The sequence below is a fragment of the Lichenostomus cassidix genome, chromosome 27, assembly GCF_008360975.1.
Source record: "Lichenostomus cassidix isolate B80296 chromosome 27, HeHo_3.0, whole genome shotgun sequence".
Taxonomy (NCBI): Eukaryota; Metazoa; Chordata; class Aves; order Passeriformes; family Meliphagidae; genus Lichenostomus; species Lichenostomus cassidix.
This window is the reverse complement of record NC_139507.1, coordinates 754,255-774,752: the sequence shown is the minus strand read 5'-3', so window position 1 is coordinate 774,752 and position 20,498 is coordinate 754,255. Positions and strand designations below refer to the sequence as shown.

Here is a 20,498-nt window from a genome sequence, read left to right as displayed (position 1 = left end):
GAATTCCTCAACTGTCCCAAATTCCCACCAGGAAGAAGGAAGCAGCTTGGCCCTGCCCTGGTTGGTGTCCAGCTCCCAAGTGTGGAATAGGAGCAGATGGAGCAACACCACATCCCAACACTGTCCTGTTCCTCTGCCTAGATTGGACGAATCTGGAGGAAACTGGGCAAAAAGCCAGCCTGGGACACAGGATTATCCCAAATTTGGTTAAATTTGGAATACCTGTAAATTTGCTCTTTCTGAAAAATCGCCTCCAGCTCCCAGCGTCTTCTCATGTTGTGCTCCCGGGTTTTGTTTTCCATTTGTTCCCACTGCCTCCTGACATCATTTCCCAGCAAATCCATGTGGGGGTGGCTTGTGCCCCAGATTGACCCTCCAGGAACCTCTCCCAGTATTGCAAAAATGCCTGTGAGCCTTGACTCCCGGAAGCTGTGGGCAGATGGCAAACATTGCCTGGCCTTTATCTGCAGGTGCCCTGGGTTCCTCTGCCAGCCCTGATTTCCTCACTGGATGGGACATGAAGATCCCATTTCTGAGCCTGCAGTGGAGCAGATGCAGATCCAGAGCAATCCAAGACCTGCAGGAGGAGGCTGTGGCCATTCCCAACAGCCACATCCTGCTGGAGACATGAGGTCTCCAGCCCTTCCCATCCTCTTCCTCACCATGCTCCTCTCAGCTGGGGCCTCTGGAGCACCGTAAGTCCCTTCTGTGTCTGTCTGTGTCTGGTGGGGTGGCTTTAACCTTGGATCCTTGGCAATTCCTGGTGGGATTCAGTCCTGGCTCTGCTGGCTGGGATGGTTTAACCTCAGCTCCTTGGCAGTTCCTGGTGGGATTCAATCCCAGCTCTCTGGCACTGACTGCTGCCCAGGATGGGAAAGCTCAGGCTGGGGGCTTGTCCCTGCCCAGGATCACTGAAGACATGGCCCTGGTGGCTCTGGGCTGGTGGCTCTGGGGGGTTGTTGTCCCCTCACCTGCAGAGCTGAGCTGAGGAGCCAAGGGCAGCCCAGAAGCCAAGAGGGGAGGCTGGGTGGCTTCCTGTGCTGCCAGGGGCTTTTCCAGGTCTCTGTGGGACTGTGCTGGATGTGCCTCACCACAGGGCTCTCCTGTCACCTCTCCTTACCAGGAGTTACGTGGTGGTGTCTCCAGCTGTGCTGTATCACCCCCACCCTGCTGTGCTCTGGGTGCACCTCAGTGACCTCCAGGGGCCTGTCCAGATCCATGTCCAGCTGCAGAGACACAGCGGCACCCCGCCCAGCACCCTGCTCCACAGGGAGGTCCAGGAGCCTCATCTGCACCTGAATGTCACCTTCCCCGTGAGTGTCACCCCAAAGTCACCCTGTCCTGGCTGAAAAGTTACATGTCTGCCAGGGAAGGCAGGAACCTTCCTGGAATGCAAAAATCACCCCTCCCTCTAAATAAGAACAAGAACTGAAGTTCTCCCACTCATGAAGTGAATTTTCCCTTTTGTTGTTGTTACAACTACAGCAGGTGGTTGCGGCTGGCTCAGGCAAGGCAGAGGGGCTGTGATGGTTCCTCTGAGGCCTCAGGAATGCTCTGGAAATGCTCGGAAACCTCCCGAGGGTGTGGTGGGAGCTCAGAGGGGATCAGATGGGAGTTGTCTCCCTTTACAAAACTCCCCAGCAGCAGTTGGTCTCGCCCCTCCAGGTGAAAGCAAACTGGGTGTGACTTCCCCATCTTTTGGCAGAGCCTCATCCCTCACACAAACAAAGTCCCTCCAGGCTCAGCCCAGTTATCCCGTGGCTGGAATGACCCCATTTGCAGACCTGCAGGGCACTGGGGGGAGGTTTCTTCCCAGCCCCTGGCTTGGGGAAGGTGATCCGGGGACTGAGGAGTGCTCTGGGTCACCCTGCAGGAGCCAGGGCACAGTTCTTGTCCTCACCTGGAGTCTGCTGTTCCCCCTGCAGGCTCCAGCCCCCACCAAAGGGAAGGAGGAAATCGTGGACCTGCATGTCTCAATCCAGGGAGATTCCCTGAATGTCTCTGAGACCAAGAAGGTGATGCTGAGAGCTCTGCACCATGGGATGTTCATCCAGACGGACAAGGCTGTCTACAAGCCTGGGCAGGAAGGTGAGTGGGGCAGGAGGGACCACTCTGCTCTGGGGGACCACCCTGGTGGGGGAAAGGGGTGAGGAGGCCCAGCCTTGCTCCTACACTGTCTGGAAATGGGAAGGATCACCCTGGGATGCCCTGGAATGCCCAGCAGGGGTGCAGGGCAATGCCAGGACTTGCTGGAGGCTCTGCTGCCTCAGGGGCACTGCAGGACTCTGGGAGGATTTCCATCCACCTTCCCGTGGGGAATTCCCGTTCCTGCAGATGTAGCCACTCCTCCATCTCTGTTTCCTTTTGCCAGTGAAATTTCGGATTGTCTCTTTTGATAAAGACCTGACTCCCAGCAACGAGAAGGTGAGAGCAGGGCTGGCGTGCGGGGAGGTGGCAAGGGCTCCCTGCACTGTCCCAGCCAGCCGTGGGAGAGGTGTGGGTGTCACCTTTTCCCTTGGGAATGCTGCCCCAGCCAGCTGTGCCCGGGGAGCTGCCCCCGGGGGCAGGGATGCCCTGTGCTGCTCAGGGATGCAGCAGGATCAGGAAGGAGAAAGCAGCATGGCACATGTGACACGGGAATGTGCCCACGCCAGCTCCCGGTTAGGGATGTAGCCATGGCGAGTGGGAAGCAAGGAATGTGCTGCTGATATCCATCAAGGCGTCAGACACCAGGAACAACAGCAGGCTCAGCCTCTGGCAGCCCTGAGCAACCCCTGGGGTCTCTGGAAGTGCAGGATGTTCCCAGATTAAATGGGTTCTGGACTCTTCCTAAGGCGCTGGGAGATGTCACCTCTCTGTGCCATGCTGGCAGTGCCCTTGGCTCATCCCAGCCAGAGCCAGTCTCAAAATCCATCCCAAAGCATCTTGATGGGTGGGAAGTTCACAAGATCCCACAAAAAACCCTCCCTCTACTCCATCCACGGCTGTGCCCACCCTGGTGAGACCCCAAGGAACGGAACTGCTCCTCTGACTATCCTCTCTTTGTCTTCCAGCTGCCCCTGGTGTTCCTGAAGGTCAGTTTGGGACACCCAGGGAGTGGGGTGGGCTCGGGAGGGCCAGGAGAGGGGACACAGCCAGGGCTCCCAGGGCACTGATCCCGTGTGTCCCTGTGCAGGATCCCAGCGGGAATCGCATTGCGCAATGGCGGGAGGTGGCCCCTCGGCAGGGAATCGTGGATTTGTCCCTCCCACTGGCCGCAGAGCCAGCCCTGGGCACCTACACCATCAGCGTGGAGGGGAAGAGCCATTCCTTCAGCGTGGAGGAATACGGTACAATAGGATTGGGAATGGGATGCCACCATGGGCAGCAGGACTTGACCCCCTGCAGACCCCCAGGTTCTGCTGTCAGTGTCCTGGGAGTGACCACCCTCTGTTCGTGTGCCTGTCCCCCAGTGCTGCCCAAGTTTGAGGTGACCATTCATCTCCCCAGCGTGGTGCGGCAGAAGGACAAGAAGTTCCCACTGGAGATCTGTGGACGGTGAGTTGGGAACAGGGAACTGGGATGGGGTGTCCAGCAGGGTGTGGCCCCCCCAGCACAGCCTCTCCACTGTCCCCACAACAGCTACACCTATGGGAAGCCTGTCCAGGGCAAGGTCCAGGCTGCCTTGTGCCTAAACCTGAAGCTCTGGCGTCACCATAGGAGGGGGACCTGCATCCAGGTTACTGGGCAGGTGAGTGTGGCCGGGACTGGGGGTGTCACTGGGACAGCTCCTTCCCAGGAATGCTGCTGATGAGGTTGATTTTCCCTCCAGACGGAGAAGAATGGCTGCTTTTCCACAGAGGGTTCGTTGGCTGCCTTCAACGAGACTCCCACACGCTGGAGGAAGGAACTTGATGTCGAAGCTTCACTGGTGGAGGATGGGACAGGTCAGGATGGGGGTGTGTCCATCTCTACCTGCTCCCAAGGGATTGTTCTTCTCCAGGAACAGCCAAAGCACCGCTGGGATTTAGGAGTGAACATGCAGGGATGGGTTTTGGGTGGGGATGTGAGTCAGGTCAGCCTGGCAAGACTTGGACTTCCAGCAGAGGAAAATTGCCTTTCCAAGATCCAGCAGCTGAGCCCTGTCAGTGCAGAGTGGTTGGGTTCTCCCAGGGTGGAGGAGGGGCTTTGTCTACCTCACTCACCACCTCGTCACAGCAGGAGTGCCTGGCTTGGCGTGAGAGAAAGAAGAGCAGGGCTTGCCCCTATGCCCAGCAGTCCTCGTTTTGGTGCTTTGGTGAAGAGCCTTTTCTGAAGTGTCTGCCCACAGCTGCACCCTGGCTTTGGGTCTGAAATATTCCACAGGGCTTCTGCTGCTCTTGTAGGAGATGCAAACGGTGCTGGGAGCAGCAGGAGGAAAGCCTCCATGTCCAGGGACCTTTTGTGTGTGGGGCCAGAGGCACTGGCAGGAGCTGAGCTGTGTCCTGTGTCCCTGCAACTCCCTGAGCTCCCTGCTTGCTCTCCACAGGGCTGGAGATGAAGAGCACCAAGAGCTGCGAGGTTTTACCTGAAATATTCACGGTCACCTTTGAGAAGCCTGATCATGTCTACAAGCCTGGCCTCCCCTACACTGGGACGGTAAGGGGAGCTTCCCTCCCTGCAGGGCTTACCTGCCCGCTGCTGCTCCCAGCCCTGCTCCTGCCCACCCCCAGCGCTGATCTCCCATGGCTGCAGCCCCAAATCACAGCATCTCCCATTCCCTCCTGGCACAGATCCTGCTGAAGGCACCTGACGGCTCGGGGCTGCCCCAGAGACAGGTCGTGCTCTTGCTCAGGAACCAGGGACAAGAGAAAACACAAACCTTCATGACAGACAGCTCAGGGAGAGCCTCCTTTGAGCTGGATGCCTCTGGCTGGAATGGCAGTGTCTCCTTGCGGGTTAGTGCCCCACCCATGTCCCCCTGGGGGGTCCCTGAGCTGCTTCCTGCAGTGCGGTGTGGCCTTGGAGCTGCACCGGTGACACCTCGGGGGCTGCTGGATGGATTCATCCCCTGATTCCCACCTCAGGCTCAAGTCAACAGGACAGCCCAGAGCCAGGATGAAGACATGACAGCCACCTACCAAGATGCTTCTCTGAGAGTCATGCCCTACTCCTCGGGGAGCAGGAGCTTCCTGCACATCCGTGACCCAGAGGGGGAGCTGCCCTGCGGCCATTCCCACCTGTTCCATGTGGATTCCATCTTTGGCAAGGAGGCTTTAGGGAGTGAGCAGAAGAACCTGGATCTGGTTTTCATGGTGAGTCCCGGCCTGGGGAGGGAGGGCAGCAGCAGGAATCCGGGTGGTTGTGTGGGAAGGGGCACGTCTACACACATGTACGTGGTGGTGTCCCCTGGGACAGGACAATGAGCAACCTGTCCTGGAGAGACTGAGGGGGTGTTAGAGGAGGTGGCCACTGTAGGGCCTGCACTCCCATGGGAGGTGTTGGGGGGCTGGAGACTGGGCATGGTCAAAAGTCATCCCAAAACCCTCATCATGGGTCCATCCTCCATCAGGGCACTTTGGTTCTGCACTCAGCATCAGTTTTGTCCTCACCCTCTCCTCTGCAGGTCCTGGCCAAGGGGACCATTACCACCATCTTCAAGAAAGAGATTTCTGCAGAGCCTGGTATGTCCCATGGCATGGAGGGGCTGTGCAGGGCTCTGCTCCCTGGGCCTGCTCCTCACAGAACCATGGAATGCTTTGGGTTCAAGGGGCCTCCAAGCCCATCCAACTCCAGCTCCCTGCCATGAGCAAGGAAACCTCCCACTCTCCCAGGCTGCTCCAAGCCCTGTCCAACCTGGCCTTGGACACTTCCAGGGCTGGAGGAGCCACACTTTCTCTGGGCAACATCTCCCCCTCTTTCCATGGCCCAGGACAGAGAGTCTCCTTCTCCGTGGAGCTGCCCATCGGTCCGGAGCTGGCACCCATGGCAAATCTTTTCATCTACGTGGTGCTGCCCAACGGTGATATGGTGGCTGACTACACCGAGCTCTACGTGGCCAAGTGCTTCCCCAACCAGGTGAGCAGAGCTGACTGGCTGTCCATGGCTGCCTGCCTTGGGATCCCTCCTGCTCCAGGTGCATCGCAGTGTCGCACTCTCTCAATCCATTCCCTGATCCCCTCTGAGAAGAGCTCTCCCTACCCTTGGCTTGGTCCTGCCCCTCCCCGGGAGGTGACTCCCCTGTCCCCCGATGTCCCTCTGCAGGTGAAGATGGCATTTTCAGAGGCCAGGGCCCTGCCTGGGGCAGTGCTGAGGCTGCAGCTGGGGGCTGCGCCGGGCTCCCTGTGCGCTGTGCGAGCTGTGGATCGCAGTGTGCTGCTCCTGAAGCCTGAGGCTGAGCTCAACGCCGAGGCCGTGAGTGCTGGCCCTGCCTGGGGTCTCCCTGCAGCCCCAGGGCCAGCCTGTGCTGGGGCTGGGTTGACATTGGCTTAGGTGTCCCTCACAGGGGCCTGGCGCCCCAATGGCACCCAGGCAGAGTCATGTCCTCTGAAAATGAGGATTTTGCATGCGTTCATTCCCAGGTCTACAAAGCACTGCCCAAATTCAACTACCCCCACAGCATCCAGGATGAGCCATCCTGTTACTGGCAGGACTCCAAGATGGAAACCTACAAGTTATTCCAGGTGCAGCCCCTGCCCACCTGGGCCTCCCCGTTCCTCTCCATCCAGGAGCTGCCTGTGCTTTGCTCAGCAGCAGGGAAAGCCACCCCTGTGGCAAAAGACCTTTTCTCTCCTGGCCAGCCCAGGCTCCTTGTCTACTTGTTTTCTGTAGCCCTGGGACTGCTCACTGCTGGAATGGGGCTATTCCTCCTGCTGGCTGTGGGAGGTGCACAACCTCTGTTTTTTCACAGGGCGCAGCACTGAAGCTCTTCACCAATGCCAAGACTAGGGAAGATTGCATCAAGCCGTGGTGGCCCATTGTTGGAAGCCCAGGTCGTTCAGGGGGGATAGGTGAGCACAGCCCTGGTGCTGAAAAGATCAAAGAGCTGGTGGCCAGTCCTGGTTGTCGTGTCCTCAGGGGGACTCAGAGCCATCCAGAAAATACCCTCAGCATCAAAGAGGATGGAAAAGGAGTTTGGTCACCTTTGTGCTGGCTGAAGGTGAGGTCCAGCTGATACCCAAGTTCTGCTCTGCCTTTTCCAGTGGTTGAGGATGAGTCCCGTATAGTGGGAGGCAGTATGGTCCCAGGAGTCATGAGAATACCCACCTCAGACACTAAGGATCAGGAAGAGCCACCAGCTCCCCGAATGTACTTCCCAGAGACGTGGCTGTGGGACCTTGTCCCTGTGGGGTGAGTGAGGGCAGTTCCCAAGCACCTGCATGGCAGGGATTTGGGGACTTCAGGACTCCTTCTCCCACAGGGAGAGTGACAGGCCCGCTGGGATAAGAGCAGCCATGGCGGGGTGGCCTCATGATATTCTCCATGGCGCAGGGAGGGTGGCTCTGCCGAGATGACAGTGACAGTGCCTGACGCCATCACGGAGTGGGAGGCTGGGATGTTCTGCATGGCCCCACAGGGCCTGGGGCTGTCCCCTGCTGTCACCCTCACGGCCTTCCAGCCCTTCTTCGTGGAGTTGGCACTGCCCTATGCCGTGGTGCGCCATGAGACCTTCACCCTCAGGGCCACCGTCTTCAACTACCTGCGCCAGTGCCTGAGGGTGAGTGGGGATGGCAGGGGCCACCGGGGTGTGGCAGAGCCTGATGGAGCTGTGGCTGTGCTCAGGTTCAGGGGAGGGCTGGGCAGGTGACCCTGGCTCTGGGGTCTGATGGAGCCATGGCTGTGCCCTGCAGGTTCAGGTGACGCTGGCGGAGTCGGCAGAGCTGGAAGTGTCACCGGGTGCAGAGGACACCTACAGGCGCTGTGTCTGTGCAGATGAAGCCAAGACCTTCCAGTGGGGTGTGCGAGCTACCAGCCTGGGTACAGAACTGCCACCATCTCGCCCTGCTGCCCGGGGACCAGGGAGGGCAGGAACAAACCCCACAGCACCTGGGAAGTTCTCCCTTGCTCTATTCCCACCCTTCCTGGGAACCCCCAGCCCAGTCTAGCCAGCCCCAGCCCAATCCCAGGGGGCTGTGCTCAGCTTTGGGGCTCCCTGGGGCCTGAGGGTTTTCTTTGCACCTGCAGGGGAGGTGAACATCACCGTGAGCACTGAGGCCCTGAGCTCCAGTGAGCCCTGTGGCAACGAGCTGCCCCTGGTGCCAGCCCAGGGCCGCGTGGACACTGTGATAAAGCCCCTGCTTGTGCAGGTCAGAGGGTTGTGGAGGAGGGAAATGGGTTGGATTGGGAGCAGCGTGCAAAGAGCCCTTGGGGGGCAGTGGGAGAGCAGCCAGACATGAAGGCAAGGGTGAGCCAGGGGACAGGGGGACAGGCAGGTGCCTTCTCGTGACTGACTCTGATTCTGCTTCCTCACAGCCCGGGGGGATCCTGGTGGAGAAGGCTCACAGCTCCCTGCTCTGCCAGGAAGGTAGGACTGGCCAGGGGTGTCCAGCAGTGCCATGGTGTGTGGGACAGGTCACAAGGGCCACCAGCCCAGAGGAGCCAAGGACCAGGGTCCCTGGGCAGGAAGGGGGTGGGTGAGGCTGCCAGAGAACAGGCTGGGAGGAGATGGGCATTGCCACTGGCATGGCCCTCCATCCCCACAGGTGCTGAAGAAGTCTCCCTGGAGATTCCTGCAAACATCCTGGAGAGCTCCCAGCGAGCCCACATCACTGTGATGGGTAAGGGACAGGAGGGGGGACCCAGGGGACAGGGTGGGTGCAGAGCTGCAGAGATTCAGCAGGATGTGGGAGCAGCCAGAGCTGCCACTGAAGGGGACACGGGATGCTGGTGGCAGGGGCACAGCTGATGCTGTGTGACATCCTGGCAGGTGACATCCTGGGCAATGCCCTGCAGAACCTGGACCATCTCCTGGCCATGCCCTACGGCTGTGGGGAGCAGAACATGGTTCGCTTTGCCCCCAACATCTACATCCAGCAGTACCTGGAGAAGAGCGGGCAGCTGCTGCCGGACATCCGTGCCAAGGCACAGAGCTTCCTGCAGAGCGGTCAGTGGGACCTTGAGCCCCCTCCTGGGAGGGACACCACTCTCCCACAGCCCCTCCCCTGGCACCTGGCTGCCCTGAGATCCTCCGGGCATGGAAGGAGTGCCCTGTGCCCATGTCGTCCCTCAGGGTACCAGCGCGAGCTGCAGTACAAACACGATGATGGCTCCTACAGCGCCTTTGGGAAGCGTGATCGCACAGGGAACACCTGGTGAGGGCGCTGCAGCTGCACCCAGGGCTCCTCCTGCCACCCGGGGACCCCCAGCGCTGACCCCCAGCCCTCTGATGTGTCCCTGGCTCCAGGCTGACAGCGTTTGTGCTCAAGTCCTTCGGGCAGGCCAGAGCCTACGTGGCCATCGAGGAGCAGCACATCACGGACGCGCTGCGATGGCTGCGGCAGCACCAGAGCGACAGCGGCTGCTTCCTCAGCATGGGCAAACTCTTCAACAACGCCCTGCAGGTGGGGCAGGGCAGGGCTGGGAGCCAGAGTGTGCTCTGGGCAGTGGGGATGTCCCTGTGTTGGGGTCACAGCCCAGCTGGAGCTGTGTCCCGCTGTCCCCTTGCAGGGCGGTGTCTCAGATGAGCTCTCACTCTCGGCGTATGTGACAGCGGCGATGCTGGAGCTGGGGCTGTCCCCCCAGGTGAGCATGGGCCCAGTGACCCCAGAGGGGCTGAGGGGACAGGGGATGACTGCTAGGACAGGGCATTGGCCATTGGAGGCCATGTCACAGCCCGAGCTGGGCACAGCTGCTCTCACTGGGCAGTCCCATGCCCTGGGCTGCCTCCTGACTGCTGCCACGGCAGGAGCCAGCGGTGAGCTCAGCCCTGAAGTGCCTGGAGGCTTCACCTACGGACAACCCCTACAGCCTAGCCCTGCTGGCTTACGTGTTCGGGCTGGCGGGGCTGCGGGAGCAGCAGCAGGCGCAGCTGCAGCACCTGGCCCAGCACAGCATCAGCACAGGTACTGCCCGGGAGGGGCACCGTGGGGCTGTGCCACGTCTGCCAGGCTCGCCCAGCCCAGCCCGCAGCGGGGGCTGAGCTGTGTTCCCTTCTCCCTCAGAGGGGCAGCTCTACTGGCGCAGGAAGGGGAAGGCTCAGGAGGCCTCGGAGCTGTCCTGGGCCGCAGCCGCGCCGGCCGAGGTGGAGATGACGGCCTATGTCCTGCTGGCCTACCTGTCGCAGCCCTCTGTGTCCCCTGCTGACCTGGGCACAGCGTCCCGGATCGTCCGCTGGCTCTGCAAGCAGCAGAACCCCTACGGGGGCTTTGCCTCCACGCAGGTACTGCCCTGGGCTCGGGGCTACTCCAAACCAGCCCCTCCTGGGAGCTGCACTCAGGGCTGACCTTGGCGCTGTCCCCGTGCTCAGGACACCGTGGTGGCCCTGCAAGCCCTGGCCAAATACGCTACCCTGACCCACGGCAGCAATGGGGACTTCACGGTGACGGTGACATCCCCCACAGGGACAGCACAGGACTTTGTGCTGGACAGCAGCAACCGGCTGGTGCTGCAGCAGGCGGCCCTGCCCGAGCTGCCGGGCACCTACAGGCTGCGAGGCCGTGGGCAGGGCTGTGCCCTGGTGCAGGTGGGTACAGCCTGGGCTCCCTGGCCTTGGCCACGGCTCTGTCCCTTCACTGCCCTCACCCTGCGCTGTCCCCCAGGTGACCCTGCGCTATAATGTGCCGCCCCCTCCCAGCCCTGGGGCATTTGAGCTCCGGGTGAAGACAGAGCCACTGCCAGGCACACAGGACCCCCAGTTCCTTCTCCGGCTCTGGGCACGGTAGGGACTGGGATTGTCCCGGGTTTGTGAGGACAGGAGCAGCCAGGGAGGGAGGGAATGCCCAAGGCCACCCCGGGGCTCTACCCTTGCAGGTACAGCGGGGATCGTCCTGTCACCAACATGGTTGTCATCGAGGCCAAGCTGCCATCAGGCTACAGCCCTGACAAGAAATCCGTGGTGGAGGTGAGGAGACCCCCAGACCCCCTCTGGGATTGCCCATCCCACAGGTCCCTGCCCCTCGGGGGCTGTGGGACACGGAGGGACACCTGCTTGGGGCGCTGGGCCGCTGTGGCCTTCCCTGAGCCATGTCCCTCAGCTGAAGCGGCAGAACCTGGTGAAGAAGGTGGAGGTGCAGCCTGACCAGCTGACCATTTACCTGGAGCAGGTGAGATGGGGACAGCAGCCCTGGGCTGTGGGGATTTCCCCAAGGTTGGTGGCTGCACCTCCCCCCTGGGCTGTCTCCACAGCTGAGCAAGCAGGAGGAGAGCTTTTCCTTCCGAGCCCAGCAGGACTTCGTGGTGAGCAACCTCCAGCCAGCCACTGTGTCCCTGTATGACTACTACGAGACAGGTGAGGCCTGCTGGGCAGTGTCCCCTGGCCCTGCTGCCACCCCAGGGGCTCCATGGGGTCTGGCTGAGCTCCAGCTAATGAGCTTCAGCTCATTAAGGGAGCAGCTCTTGCCAGACCCATGGTCAGCACCCTCCTATTGCAGGTGACCGTGTGGATGTGGCCTACACTGCACCTCCCAGCTCAGGTAGGGGCTGAGCCTGCCAGGCCCGGGGTCACTGCACCCTCGGGACCCTGATGGGGACCCTGATGGGGACCCAGCCACCCTGAAGGGCCAAGCTGGGCTGTGCTGAGCCCTGGGGGAAGGAGGGCAGGGAGTGGGAATGGAGGAGCCCAGCCTGGAGCCCTGCACTGGTGGTTGGGGATTTGCTGGGCAGAGGTCAGGGAGGACCCAGGTGTGCAGGCTGGGGGGCAGAGAGGTGCTGTGCCTCTCTGAGGCACCTCAGCCCCCATCAGCCCTGGCCTTCCTCCAGGGACCCCCTAGAGCTCCCCAGCTGGGGTTTGGGGTCACTCAGGGGATGGGACACTGAGTTCCAAGGGATAGGGCTCAGCCAGAGGGCCAGGGACAACCAAGGGTGGTGCTGGGGGTTGTGGGGACTCTGCTCTCACAGGACCCCATTATTCCCTTTTGAAGAGGAGAAAGAAAACTTCTAACCCAGCCTGGAGCCTGGCAGCCCATCCCTGCTCCTGCCCCAGCCAAGGACAGGATGGCCATGGTCCCGACCCTCCATGGGGCAGGAGGTGGCCCAGAGACCCCTGGCAGCAGCACTGGCCCCCAGCAGGGCCCCTCCGGGTGGAGCCACAGCTCCCAACCTCAGGATGTGCAGCCGAGGGGCTCCCGCAGGCCCAAGGCCACACGCGGCTCCTGCAGCCCCTGGCACTTGCTGGACTGGGCTGAGCAGCCACAGTGGCTTGACAGGGACACCCCAGGGCCACCTCCTGCCACCCCCTGCACAGGGGCTCTGGGGTGCCTGCTCTGGCCTCTCCCCTCCCCACAGCACCTGAAGGAGACCCACAGCTCCTCCCTCCCGGCCAGGACATCCCTGGCAGGTCCCCACCACCCCTCACCCCCCTGGGAGCCACAGTGCCACCCCAGCCCCCTCCCCAGCACTGACAGGGTGCCATTGTCACCCTGAGGGACTCAGGGACACTGCAATGCCAGCACAAAGCACAGGTGCCTCCTGGAGAGAAGCTGCTGTCCTCCAGCCCCTGCCCTGGCTCTGAATAAAGACATTTAGTCAAGCTCTTCTTTTCCCTTGGTCTTTCTGTTCCTTAACTTGTGGGTCCGACCCCAGGATGGGGTGGGGACAGAGGGGACAGGGTGGGTGGCTGTTGTGGCCTGTGCTGGCTGGGGCAGGAGGTGAAGGTCAGGAGGGTCAGTCCCTGTCAGACAAAGCCAGGTGGGCTGAGGGGGTTGCGCTCTCTTGGCACGAGCAGATGCTCAGACCCAGCCACCAGTGCCCTCTCTGCCTGTCCCATGGCACACGAGGGGACACGGCAGTGCCAGCACAGGTCCCTCACTACCCCAGGTGCAGCACACAGCCCTGGGCAGCCTCAGCCCAGGGTTCAATTCTGCTGCCATTGAGCAGCTGCTCTGGGCAGAGGCACCACTGTTGTGCCACCTCAGGGACAAATGTGGTCCAGGGCTGTCCCCCAGAGCCACAAGCTCCCTGGGGACAGCTGGGGCTGCCATGGATGCTCCTGAATCTCCCCAGGGGGAATCTCCCAGTGAGACCTGGAGCTGTGGCCCTGCAGGGAGTGTGGGCAGGGGACTGGGGCTGCAGCACTGGGGCCAAGTGAGCCCTCCCTGTCCCAGGGGAGGACACAAGGCACTGTCACAGCAAGGCACAGACTAAGCAAGGTGTGGCCAAGCCACAGCCCTGTCCCCAGGGCTTCTGAGGTGGCAGTGGGGGACAGGGTCCAGTCCTGTGCCCTGAGTTGAGTCCCTTGCTGGTAACAGAGCTTTACCCAGCTCACTTGTGGCGCTTTTTCTTCTGCTCTTTGCGCTTCTGAGCCCTCACGTCCTTCTTGAGGCGGCTGTCGACCACCTTGAACTGGCCCTTGACGCCGGGGGGACGGCGCACCCGGGGACCCACACCCTTCTTGGCCACCAGGTAGGTGACCTGGCGCTTCTCCTTGGCCAGCCCAGCCTTCTTGTAGATGCTGTGGGAGAAGGGGAAAGGTCAGAGTGAGAGCAGCTCCTGCCCAAGCAGTTTGGGGTTTGGATAGACACAAACCGCTATTGGGTCCCACCCCTCCTCTGGGCTCTTTGCCCCAGGCTGGGTGACACACGCTGTGGCTGCAGGGACACAGCGCCACCAACCAGCCCAGTCCTGCAAGGCTGAGCTCGATCCTGCCTTGGCCACTCACTGGCGCAGCTGGGCCACCTTCTCCCGCTCCGAGATGTCCACGGTGCTCACCACCGCCTCGGCCTTCTTCTTCATCTGCTCCAGCTTCTTCAGCATCTGACGGACAACCAGGGGAGGGACAGTGGGGATCAGAGGTGGGACATGGGCATCGGAGAAAGGACAGGGGGTTGGAGGAGGGCAGGGTGTCGGAGGAGGGAGAGGGGCATCACAGGACAGAGCCCCTGGGAGGGGATCAGAGCAGCCCTGGGAGCCTAACCCCCACTCACCCTCCGCTTCTTGCGGGCCTTGGCCTCGGCCACCTTCTTGATGGGCCGAGCGTTGATCTCCTTCCAGCGCTGCCGATAGGCCTCCACCGTCTGCTTGTCCACGGGCAGCTGCCGGCGCCGGTGCTGCTTCTCCTCCTCCGTGAACCACTCGGGCAGCTCCCCCTCCTCCTCGTTGTAGGAGTACCTGAGGGGCTCAGCTGAGCTGTGAGCAGGGCAAAGGGGCCCCACTTCCCCTGCCCACACTGGGGAACAAACCCTCCCTGCAGCCCCCCAGCCCCGGTACCGGTTGAAGGAGTCGTCGATGAGGTCCCGCCGGGCCTTCTTGGAGGTGGCAATGACAGAGCCGAGGGCCAGGCCCTCTGCATCCAGGACCCTTTTTACTGTGGGACACAGGAAAGCTTGGCCTGGCTGCAGCCCCAGAGCCAGGGAGCAAGGAACACCCCAGGCAGAACAGCCTGTCCCTGCCCCCATCTTCTGACCCTCCACAGGGGCTCCCAGGCCTGCTTTCCCGTGTCCCACAGTGCTTCCCGTCCTTCCAGAGTACTCTCCCAGGTCTATCCCTGCCTCCCATGCCTCCAGAGAGACTCCCAGCTCTGCCCTGGGCACCCTGCTCCTGCACAGGGACTCCCATGTCCCCCCACTCACCTGGCTTCTCAATGGGCACCACCTCGAAGCCACAGGGCTCAACATGGCCTCGCTTCCTCCCCACTGGTACCAGTGGCCTGTGGAGAGGAGTGGGCAGGGCTGGTGTCTCTCAGCTCTCCAGGACTGTGGAGCTGGGGAGGACACCCAGAGCCCTCTCAGCCCTCACCTCTCATCATCACTGCTGCTGTCATCGTCACTGCTCTGCTCCTCCTGGGCTTCACTGGTGTCAGGGGCTGTGGCTGCTGCAGCAGCGCTGGGCTCAGCTGGAGCCTCTTCCTCTTCCTGAGCCTCCTTCTTCTTCTTCTGTCCTTTCTTTGTTGTTTTGTCTGGGAATCAGAACCACTGGGTGAGAAGGGGCTGAGGCAGATCCTGCTGGAGACCCCTCCTCTAGAGATCCTGCTCATTAACACTGCCCTAATGACAGCTCGTTAATGACACAGACTGGGAACAGCCCCTGGTCTAGTGAGAGGCATCCCTGCCAAAGGAAGGGGTGGAATTGGATACTCCTTAAGGTCCCTCCCAACCCAAACCATTCTATGCTGCTGCTCAGGGCAGCATCCCCATTGTGGCTGGACCCAGCGACCCGGACTGGGCTGTGGGACTGTCCCTTTGTGTTCCCTCACCTGTCTGAGCCTCGCGCTGCCTCTCTGCCAACATCTGGGCCTGCCCCAGCTCCAGCTCCTCATCCGCATCATCCTCGATGCCAGCGAAGGCGTCCTGGGATAGAGACAGTGGGTCAGCACCAGGACAGGGATAGGGACAGTGGCTCAGCACCAGGACAGGCCCAGGGAGCTGCTGGGGTCAAGGCTGCTCCATCCTTCCTGTGCCAGGAGTGGGACTCACCTTCCCAAACCACAGGCTGGTCTGGCGCTCCTCCAGCACTGCCTTCTCCTCCAGGGGCACCAGCAGGGGATTCTCCTCTTCCTGCCCTTCCTCCTCCTCCTCCTCTTTCTTCTGCTTGACCTTTGCCCTGCAACAGGAGCAGCAGGATCAATGTCCCCAGCCAGGACAGGCTGTTCCCACTACCGGATCCCGGAGCTGCTCCCAGGGCAGCCCCTGCCCCGGGAGGTCTCTCCCCCTCACCTCTTCCCGCCCTGCTCCCGCCGCTCCCGCTCCAGCTTCCTCTGCCGGGCCTCGATCTCCAGCAGCTCCTCCGGGTCCAGGTCACTGGCCAGGGACACGTCGTCCTCTTCATCGTGATCCGACACGTAAATGTCATCATCCCCAGGGCCCATCTCCAGCAGGGCATCAGCCGAGGCCATGTCCCCCCGCGACAGCTCATCCAGCAGCTGCAGCACGAGACAGAGTGACACAAGTGACACAAGTCACAGAGTCCCAAGCCAGGCCCTGTCCCACCCTGCTGGAGCTCCCCCCACACACCGGGGTCCTGTGGATGCTCTTCAGGGAGAACATGCTGGTGTCACCATCGTCAGCAATGGACACCCCAGGCAGGTCCATCTTCAGCTCCACACGCTCCCGCTGCTTCCGCTGCTCCTTCAGGATCTTCTTCTTCTTTCTGGAGGAGGCAAAGGGATGAGGCCACACTGTCCCCTCCCCACACAAACATCCCAGAGGCTCAGCCACTGCCACAGCAGTGCTACCCCCTGTGAGGGGTCCCCAGCGCTGGGACAGCCTGGAACAGCCACTCCAGGTGCTTGGCAGAGCAGAGGAGCCCAAGGACCCCAAACCCACAAACTGCCCACTGTCAGAGGTACAGACTCTGACACAATCACCCTCTGTCCCCACAGCTGCAGCCCCCATCTCTCCCCCTCTTTCTACCTCTTCAGCTCTGCCAGTTCCTTGGCCTTCAGCTCTGCCAATGCCAGCTCCACCTCCTCTTCCTCTTTCGCCTCCTCAGCCTCCTCAGCAGCTGCAGCTTTTGCCTCCATCTTCTCCTTCTTCTCCTCCTCCCTGCCCTCCTCCTCCTCATCGGAGCTCAGGCTGACAAAAGGAAGGAGCTCAGAGGAGCTCTGCTGGGGACAGCCCCATCCCAGCCTGGGGACAGTCCCACTCCCTGGTCCTACTTGATATCCAGCTCCTTTGCCTGCTCCTTCAGCTTCTTGGCCAGGAACCGCCGCAGCTTCGTCCTCCAGTTCAGCAGGGCCCTGGGTGGGGTGGCAGCTGTTAGGGACAGCCAGCAGGCCTAGCTGGAGGGTGTGACTGTCCCCAGGCCCAGCTAGGCAGTGTGGCTGTCCCAGTGTCCCCCAGCACCTGAGCTCCTTGCGGCCCAGCACTCGGATGTCCCTGCAGCACTGGCGCAGCTCCTCCGTGGTGGAGCTGTGGTTCTCCAGCTCTCCGTCTCCCAGTGTGATCTGGCACAGGGAAAGGGATTTAAATCCCAGCCTCCCCTCCACAGGACAGGGACAGGGAGCCATTCCAGCCACACACCTCGTTGGCCTTGGAGAGGAAGTCCACGGGGTTGGGGGCCTTGAGGAAGTCCATGAGGGTGAAGCGGTGGTACAGGGTGGTGTCACCCTCGGCGTAGCCTTCGGCCTGGGGGCAGAAGGGGCTGTGGGACACAGGGCAGGGCACAGACAGGCAGCTGCCAGCAGCCCTGAAGGGTGGATGGGGTCACCTAGCTCATGCCTTGCTGCAGTGCCCACCTAAACCTGCCTGAAGGTGACACTTGATGATCTTAGAGATCTTTTCCAAACTTAACGTGAGTTGGACAAGCCACCAGCCACAGCCCAAGAGCAGCTTCTGATGCCACCTCAGACACAAGAGCTGACAATGATGGGTTCGTGTCAGCTCCATGTCCAGCTGAGGCCACGATGTGGGTTTACTGTCCCTAAGCCACCTCAGAGAGACACAAACCCTCTGCCCAACCCCTGTAGGGTTTAACTGACCCAGCCCCAGCGTCACAATCCGCACTTCAGTGCTGCATAAATTTTAGGGCAGCAAACCTCCCCCAAACTGGCTCTTCCAAGACTTCCCACATCCATGTCATTCATTCTCCTGAACAATTTTGGTTATTACAACTTCTTCTGGCCCAGTCCCATTTGTGCCTGGCCTTGCTCATACCTTGGGCTTCTTTTTGCTGACCAGCTCACTGACAGACTTGGTGGGAACCTCCACATCCTTGAAGGCATATTTGGGGTCAAAGAACTTGCTGTCGATTTTGTCTGGAGCCTGATAACCTGGGATGGAGAAATTAGAACCATGAGAGCCATTCCTGCCAGGACAGAGGGATCAGAGCCACCCAGAATGCAGGAATCAGAGCCATCAGAGCCATTCTTTTTGAGATGGAAGAATCAGAGCCATTTCTCTGGGGAGAGGGGGATCAGAACCATTCCTCCATCCCAGGAGCAATCACAGCCATCAAACCCATTCCACCTGGGGCGGAGGAATCAGAGCCATCAGAGCAATTCCTTCCCAGGACAGAGGAATCAAGAGCCACCAGGGCATTCCTCCAGGCATGAAGGAATCAGATCCATTCCTCCTGGGATGAAGGAATCAGAGATGTTGCTCCCAGGGTGGAGAAATCAGAGACACCAGAAGTGTCCCAACCCAAACTTAGCTGCTCCAGGCCCCCCACACCACTCACCCTGGCACACCACAAAGATCTCGGCAGACTCATTGCGGGAGGCCTGGGGCTTGGTGGCCTGGACCTTCTGGAAGAACTGCTGGAAGATCCACAGCAGGGGCTGGTAGTCCCGGGAACGGAAAACCTTGGTGATGAACCAGCCTCCCTTGCACAGGAACTCACAGGCCAGTTTCAGGGCCATGAGGGTCAGGTTGGCTGCAACAGGAGAGAAAAAGGAGTGAGGGAGTGACAGAAGGAGAGAGTGACAGAGGGAGAGAGTGACAGAGTGATAGAGTGACTCTTCCCTAAGGGGAGTGGGGAGGGGCTGGGATGGGTTTCCTAGAGAAGCTGAATGTTTCCCTGAGATGCTGGGCTTGATGTTGCCCCATCCCTACAAGACTCCAAGGCCAGGTTAGACAGGGCCTGGAACACCCTGGGATAATGGAAGTTATCCCTGCCCATGGTTGGACTGGATTGGCTTTAGGGTTCCTCCCAACCCAAACCAGTCTGGAATTCTCTAAGAGCACTGAGACGTCCCTGTCCCCGCTGTGTCCCCAAGCAGCCCCACCCTGCGAGTAGGCGTCGTGCACCCAGCTGGCTCCCACGTTGGGCGCTCCATCGTTCAGCACCACATCCACCTTCCACGTCTGCAGCTCCTTGCGCAGGGCCTGTGGCACAGGGACACCCGTCTGTCCCACCAGCCCCTTGCCATGACCCTCCTGTCCCCACAGGGGACCTGCAGAGCCCCAGGCCAGCAGGTGACACTTGGGACAGTACCTGGCGGCACTTCTCAGTGGTGATGTCCTCCTGCAGCGTCACCACGTTGGGAATGGGCTTGATGGGCACCAAGTCCACCCCTGGTTGAAGAAAGACACCAAAACCCCTCAAAAGGTGGTTTTCCCACCCACCTGTTCCTCCTCCAGGATCCCCCACCCAGGATCCCCTTCCTCTGTCACATCCAGGGACAGTCCCCATCCCCAGCTCCTGCCAAATGCCATCACTCACCAATGATCAGGCTGGACACCGGCATGAATTTGGAAGCCACCTGGAGCCTGGGAAGAACAGAGAGACATAAGGCTGCAGCAGGATCCCAAGAGAGCCTTCAGCCCTGGATTGTGCTCCCAAGGTTTGGGATCGAAGACAGAGACACAAAAAGGAGCACACAACGCACAGTGACAGTGTCCCAGGCCAGCTGGTGGCACTGGAGGAAGCCTGTCCCCACTCACCACCCGCCAGGGGCTGCACACAGGTCGAGCAGAGCCCGGGCCTTCTGCAGAAACTGGAATTTGCGATTGAGCTGGAGCAGCTTGAAGGAGGAGCGGGAGCGGAAGCCTGGGGGGGAACAGGGGGTTATTGGGGCGACAGGGAGCACAGCCACCCTGTCCCCAGCACCGGGCAGGGACCTCACCTGTCTCCTTGGCCAGGTGGTAGAACTTGTCCCGCCGGCTCTTGCCCAGTTTGCTTTTCTTGCCCATGGTGCTGGTGGGGCAGCCCCTCGGGGGGGCAGGGATGTGCTGTCAGCCAAGGGCTCGGGCCTGGGGTGGAAAACAGGGGTGAGGAGCAGCCGGGGGTACCCAGGGCTCGGCAGGAGAGCTCCAGCCCCCCCTCAGTGCTCCCCCAGTGCCCTCCTCCCCTCAGTGCCCCCCTGAATTCACCCCTCAGTGCTCTCTCAGTGCCCTTCCAATGCCACCCACCGAGCTCCCGCAGTGTGCCTCCAGTCTCACAGTCACTGTCCCCTCAGTGTGTCCTCAGCGACCTCAGTGCTCCCCCAGCGCCCCTTTCAGTGCCCCCTGTCTCCTCAGCCTCCCCGTCGGTGTCACCCTCAGTGTCCCCTCAGAGCCTCCCCATCTCACCCCTCAGTGCCACCCTGCCCACCCGCACCCCGCTGCCCCCACGCGCATCCTGGCCCTGCTGTTCTCCCCTGAAGCTTCTGACCTACCCCGGCTCGGCGTCCCCCCAGCCTGGACACCCCCATACCCCTTCCCCAGCCCGAGCCACCGCCCCAGGTCACCGACACGATCCCCATCCAGACCCTGATCCCAATCCCGATCTCGGTCCCGATCCCGCCGCGTGCCCGCACCGCCTTCCCGGCGTGCCCCGCGCGAACCAGCCAGCTTCCGCTTCCTCCTGCTCTTCCTGCCATCTTAGGAGTGGCGCACCCCGCTCCGCGGCTGCCGGCGGGAGGATGAAAAGGAAGGATAACAGCTTCCCTCGGAGATGAGGGAAACAATAACGGGTCCGCCCAGCGGCGTGTTCACAACCCTTCCCTTTATCTCCGGTGGTTTTCAACATGG

General features: G+C 61.2%; 2 protein-coding genes across 4 annotated transcripts; one reads left to right on the top strand and one right to left on the bottom strand.

Annotated features, from left to right (window-relative positions):
• Nucleotides 1-495: 495 nt before the first annotated feature.
• On the top strand, nt 496-12,643 carry LOC146426389 (alpha-2-macroglobulin-like protein 1). Its single transcript, XM_085040063.1, has 36 exons — nt 496-695; nt 1,124-1,313; nt 1,926-2,088; nt 2,372-2,424; nt 3,054-3,074; nt 3,176-3,329; nt 3,453-3,537; nt 3,622-3,730; nt 3,812-3,926; nt 4,508-4,617; nt 4,752-4,916; nt 5,046-5,273; nt 5,585-5,642; nt 5,891-6,036; nt 6,223-6,372; nt 6,540-6,641; nt 6,869-6,968; nt 7,161-7,308; nt 7,450-7,675; nt 7,809-7,935; nt 8,143-8,264; nt 8,431-8,482; nt 8,661-8,735; nt 8,885-9,061; nt 9,188-9,269; nt 9,362-9,518; nt 9,625-9,699; nt 9,863-10,019; nt 10,119-10,336; nt 10,424-10,639; nt 10,716-10,834; nt 10,927-11,017; nt 11,151-11,219; nt 11,302-11,404; nt 11,547-11,588; nt 12,036-12,643. The coding sequence occupies exons 1-36, from the start codon at nt 511-513 to the stop codon at nt 12,053-12,055; spliced, it is 4,410 nt and encodes a 1,469-aa protein (XP_084896189.1). The 5' UTR covers nt 496-510; the 3' UTR covers nt 12,056-12,643.
• Nucleotides 12,644-12,647: 4 nt separating this feature from the next.
• Nucleotides 12,648-20,489, bottom strand: FTSJ3 (FtsJ RNA 2'-O-methyltransferase 3). Of its 3 annotated transcripts, none has more exons than XM_085040072.1 (22): nt 20,285-20,489; nt 19,613-19,739; nt 19,431-19,536; nt 19,210-19,256; nt 18,982-19,061; nt 18,773-18,872; nt 18,226-18,420; nt 17,703-17,818; nt 17,070-17,174; nt 16,893-16,993; nt 16,706-16,786; nt 16,461-16,622; nt 16,062-16,197; nt 15,765-15,970; nt 15,525-15,651; nt 15,305-15,398; nt 14,848-15,007; nt 14,682-14,758; nt 14,320-14,416; nt 14,037-14,220; nt 13,772-13,866; nt 12,648-13,564 (listed from the first exon to the last, which is right to left on the bottom strand). In XM_085040072.1, the coding sequence occupies exons 2-22, from the start codon at nt 19,677-19,679 to the stop codon at nt 13,375-13,377; spliced, it is 2,526 nt and encodes an 841-aa protein (XP_084896198.1). In that variant the 5' UTR covers nt 19,680-19,739; nt 20,285-20,489; the 3' UTR covers nt 12,648-13,374. The 3 variants fall into 3 exon arrangements, with proteins under 3 accessions (XP_084896198.1, XP_084896197.1, XP_084896199.1); XM_085040071.1 differs by having other exon boundaries at nt 20,182-20,298; XM_085040073.1 differs by lacking the exon at nt 20,285-20,489 and adding an exon at nt 20,220-20,244.
• Between the last annotated feature and the right edge of the window lie 9 nt (nt 20,490-20,498).

What these genes read in the sequence shown, in the direction of transcription:
- LOC146426389 (XM_085040063.1), top strand. Translation starts at nt 511, where the DNA reads ATGGGACATGAAGATCCCATTTCTGAGCCTGCAGTGGAGCAGATGCAG. An exon ending in GCCTCCCCTACACTGGGACG is followed by an intron (nt 4,618 to 4,751) that starts GTAAGGGGAGCT and finishes CTCCTGGCACAG; the next exon opens with ATCCTGCTGAAGGCACCTGA. An exon ending in CCAAGTGCTTCCCCAACCAG is followed by an intron (nt 6,037 to 6,222) that starts GTGAGCAGAGCT and finishes GTCCCTCTGCAG; the next exon opens with GTGAAGATGGCATTTTCAGA.
- FTSJ3 (XM_085040072.1), bottom strand. Translation starts at nt 19,679, where the DNA reads ATGGGCAAGAAAAGCAAACTGGGCAAGAGCCGGCGGGACAAGTTCTAC. An exon ending in TGTGCAGCCCCTGGCGGGTG is followed by an intron (nt 19,257 to 19,430) that starts GTGAGTGGGGAC and finishes TGTTCTTCCCAG; the next exon opens with GCTCCAGGTGGCTTCCAAAT. An exon ending in GAACTGGCAGAGCTGAAGAG is followed by an intron (nt 16,198 to 16,460) that starts GTAGAAAGAGGG and finishes TGCCTCCTCCAG; the next exon opens with AAAGAAGAAGAAGATCCTGA.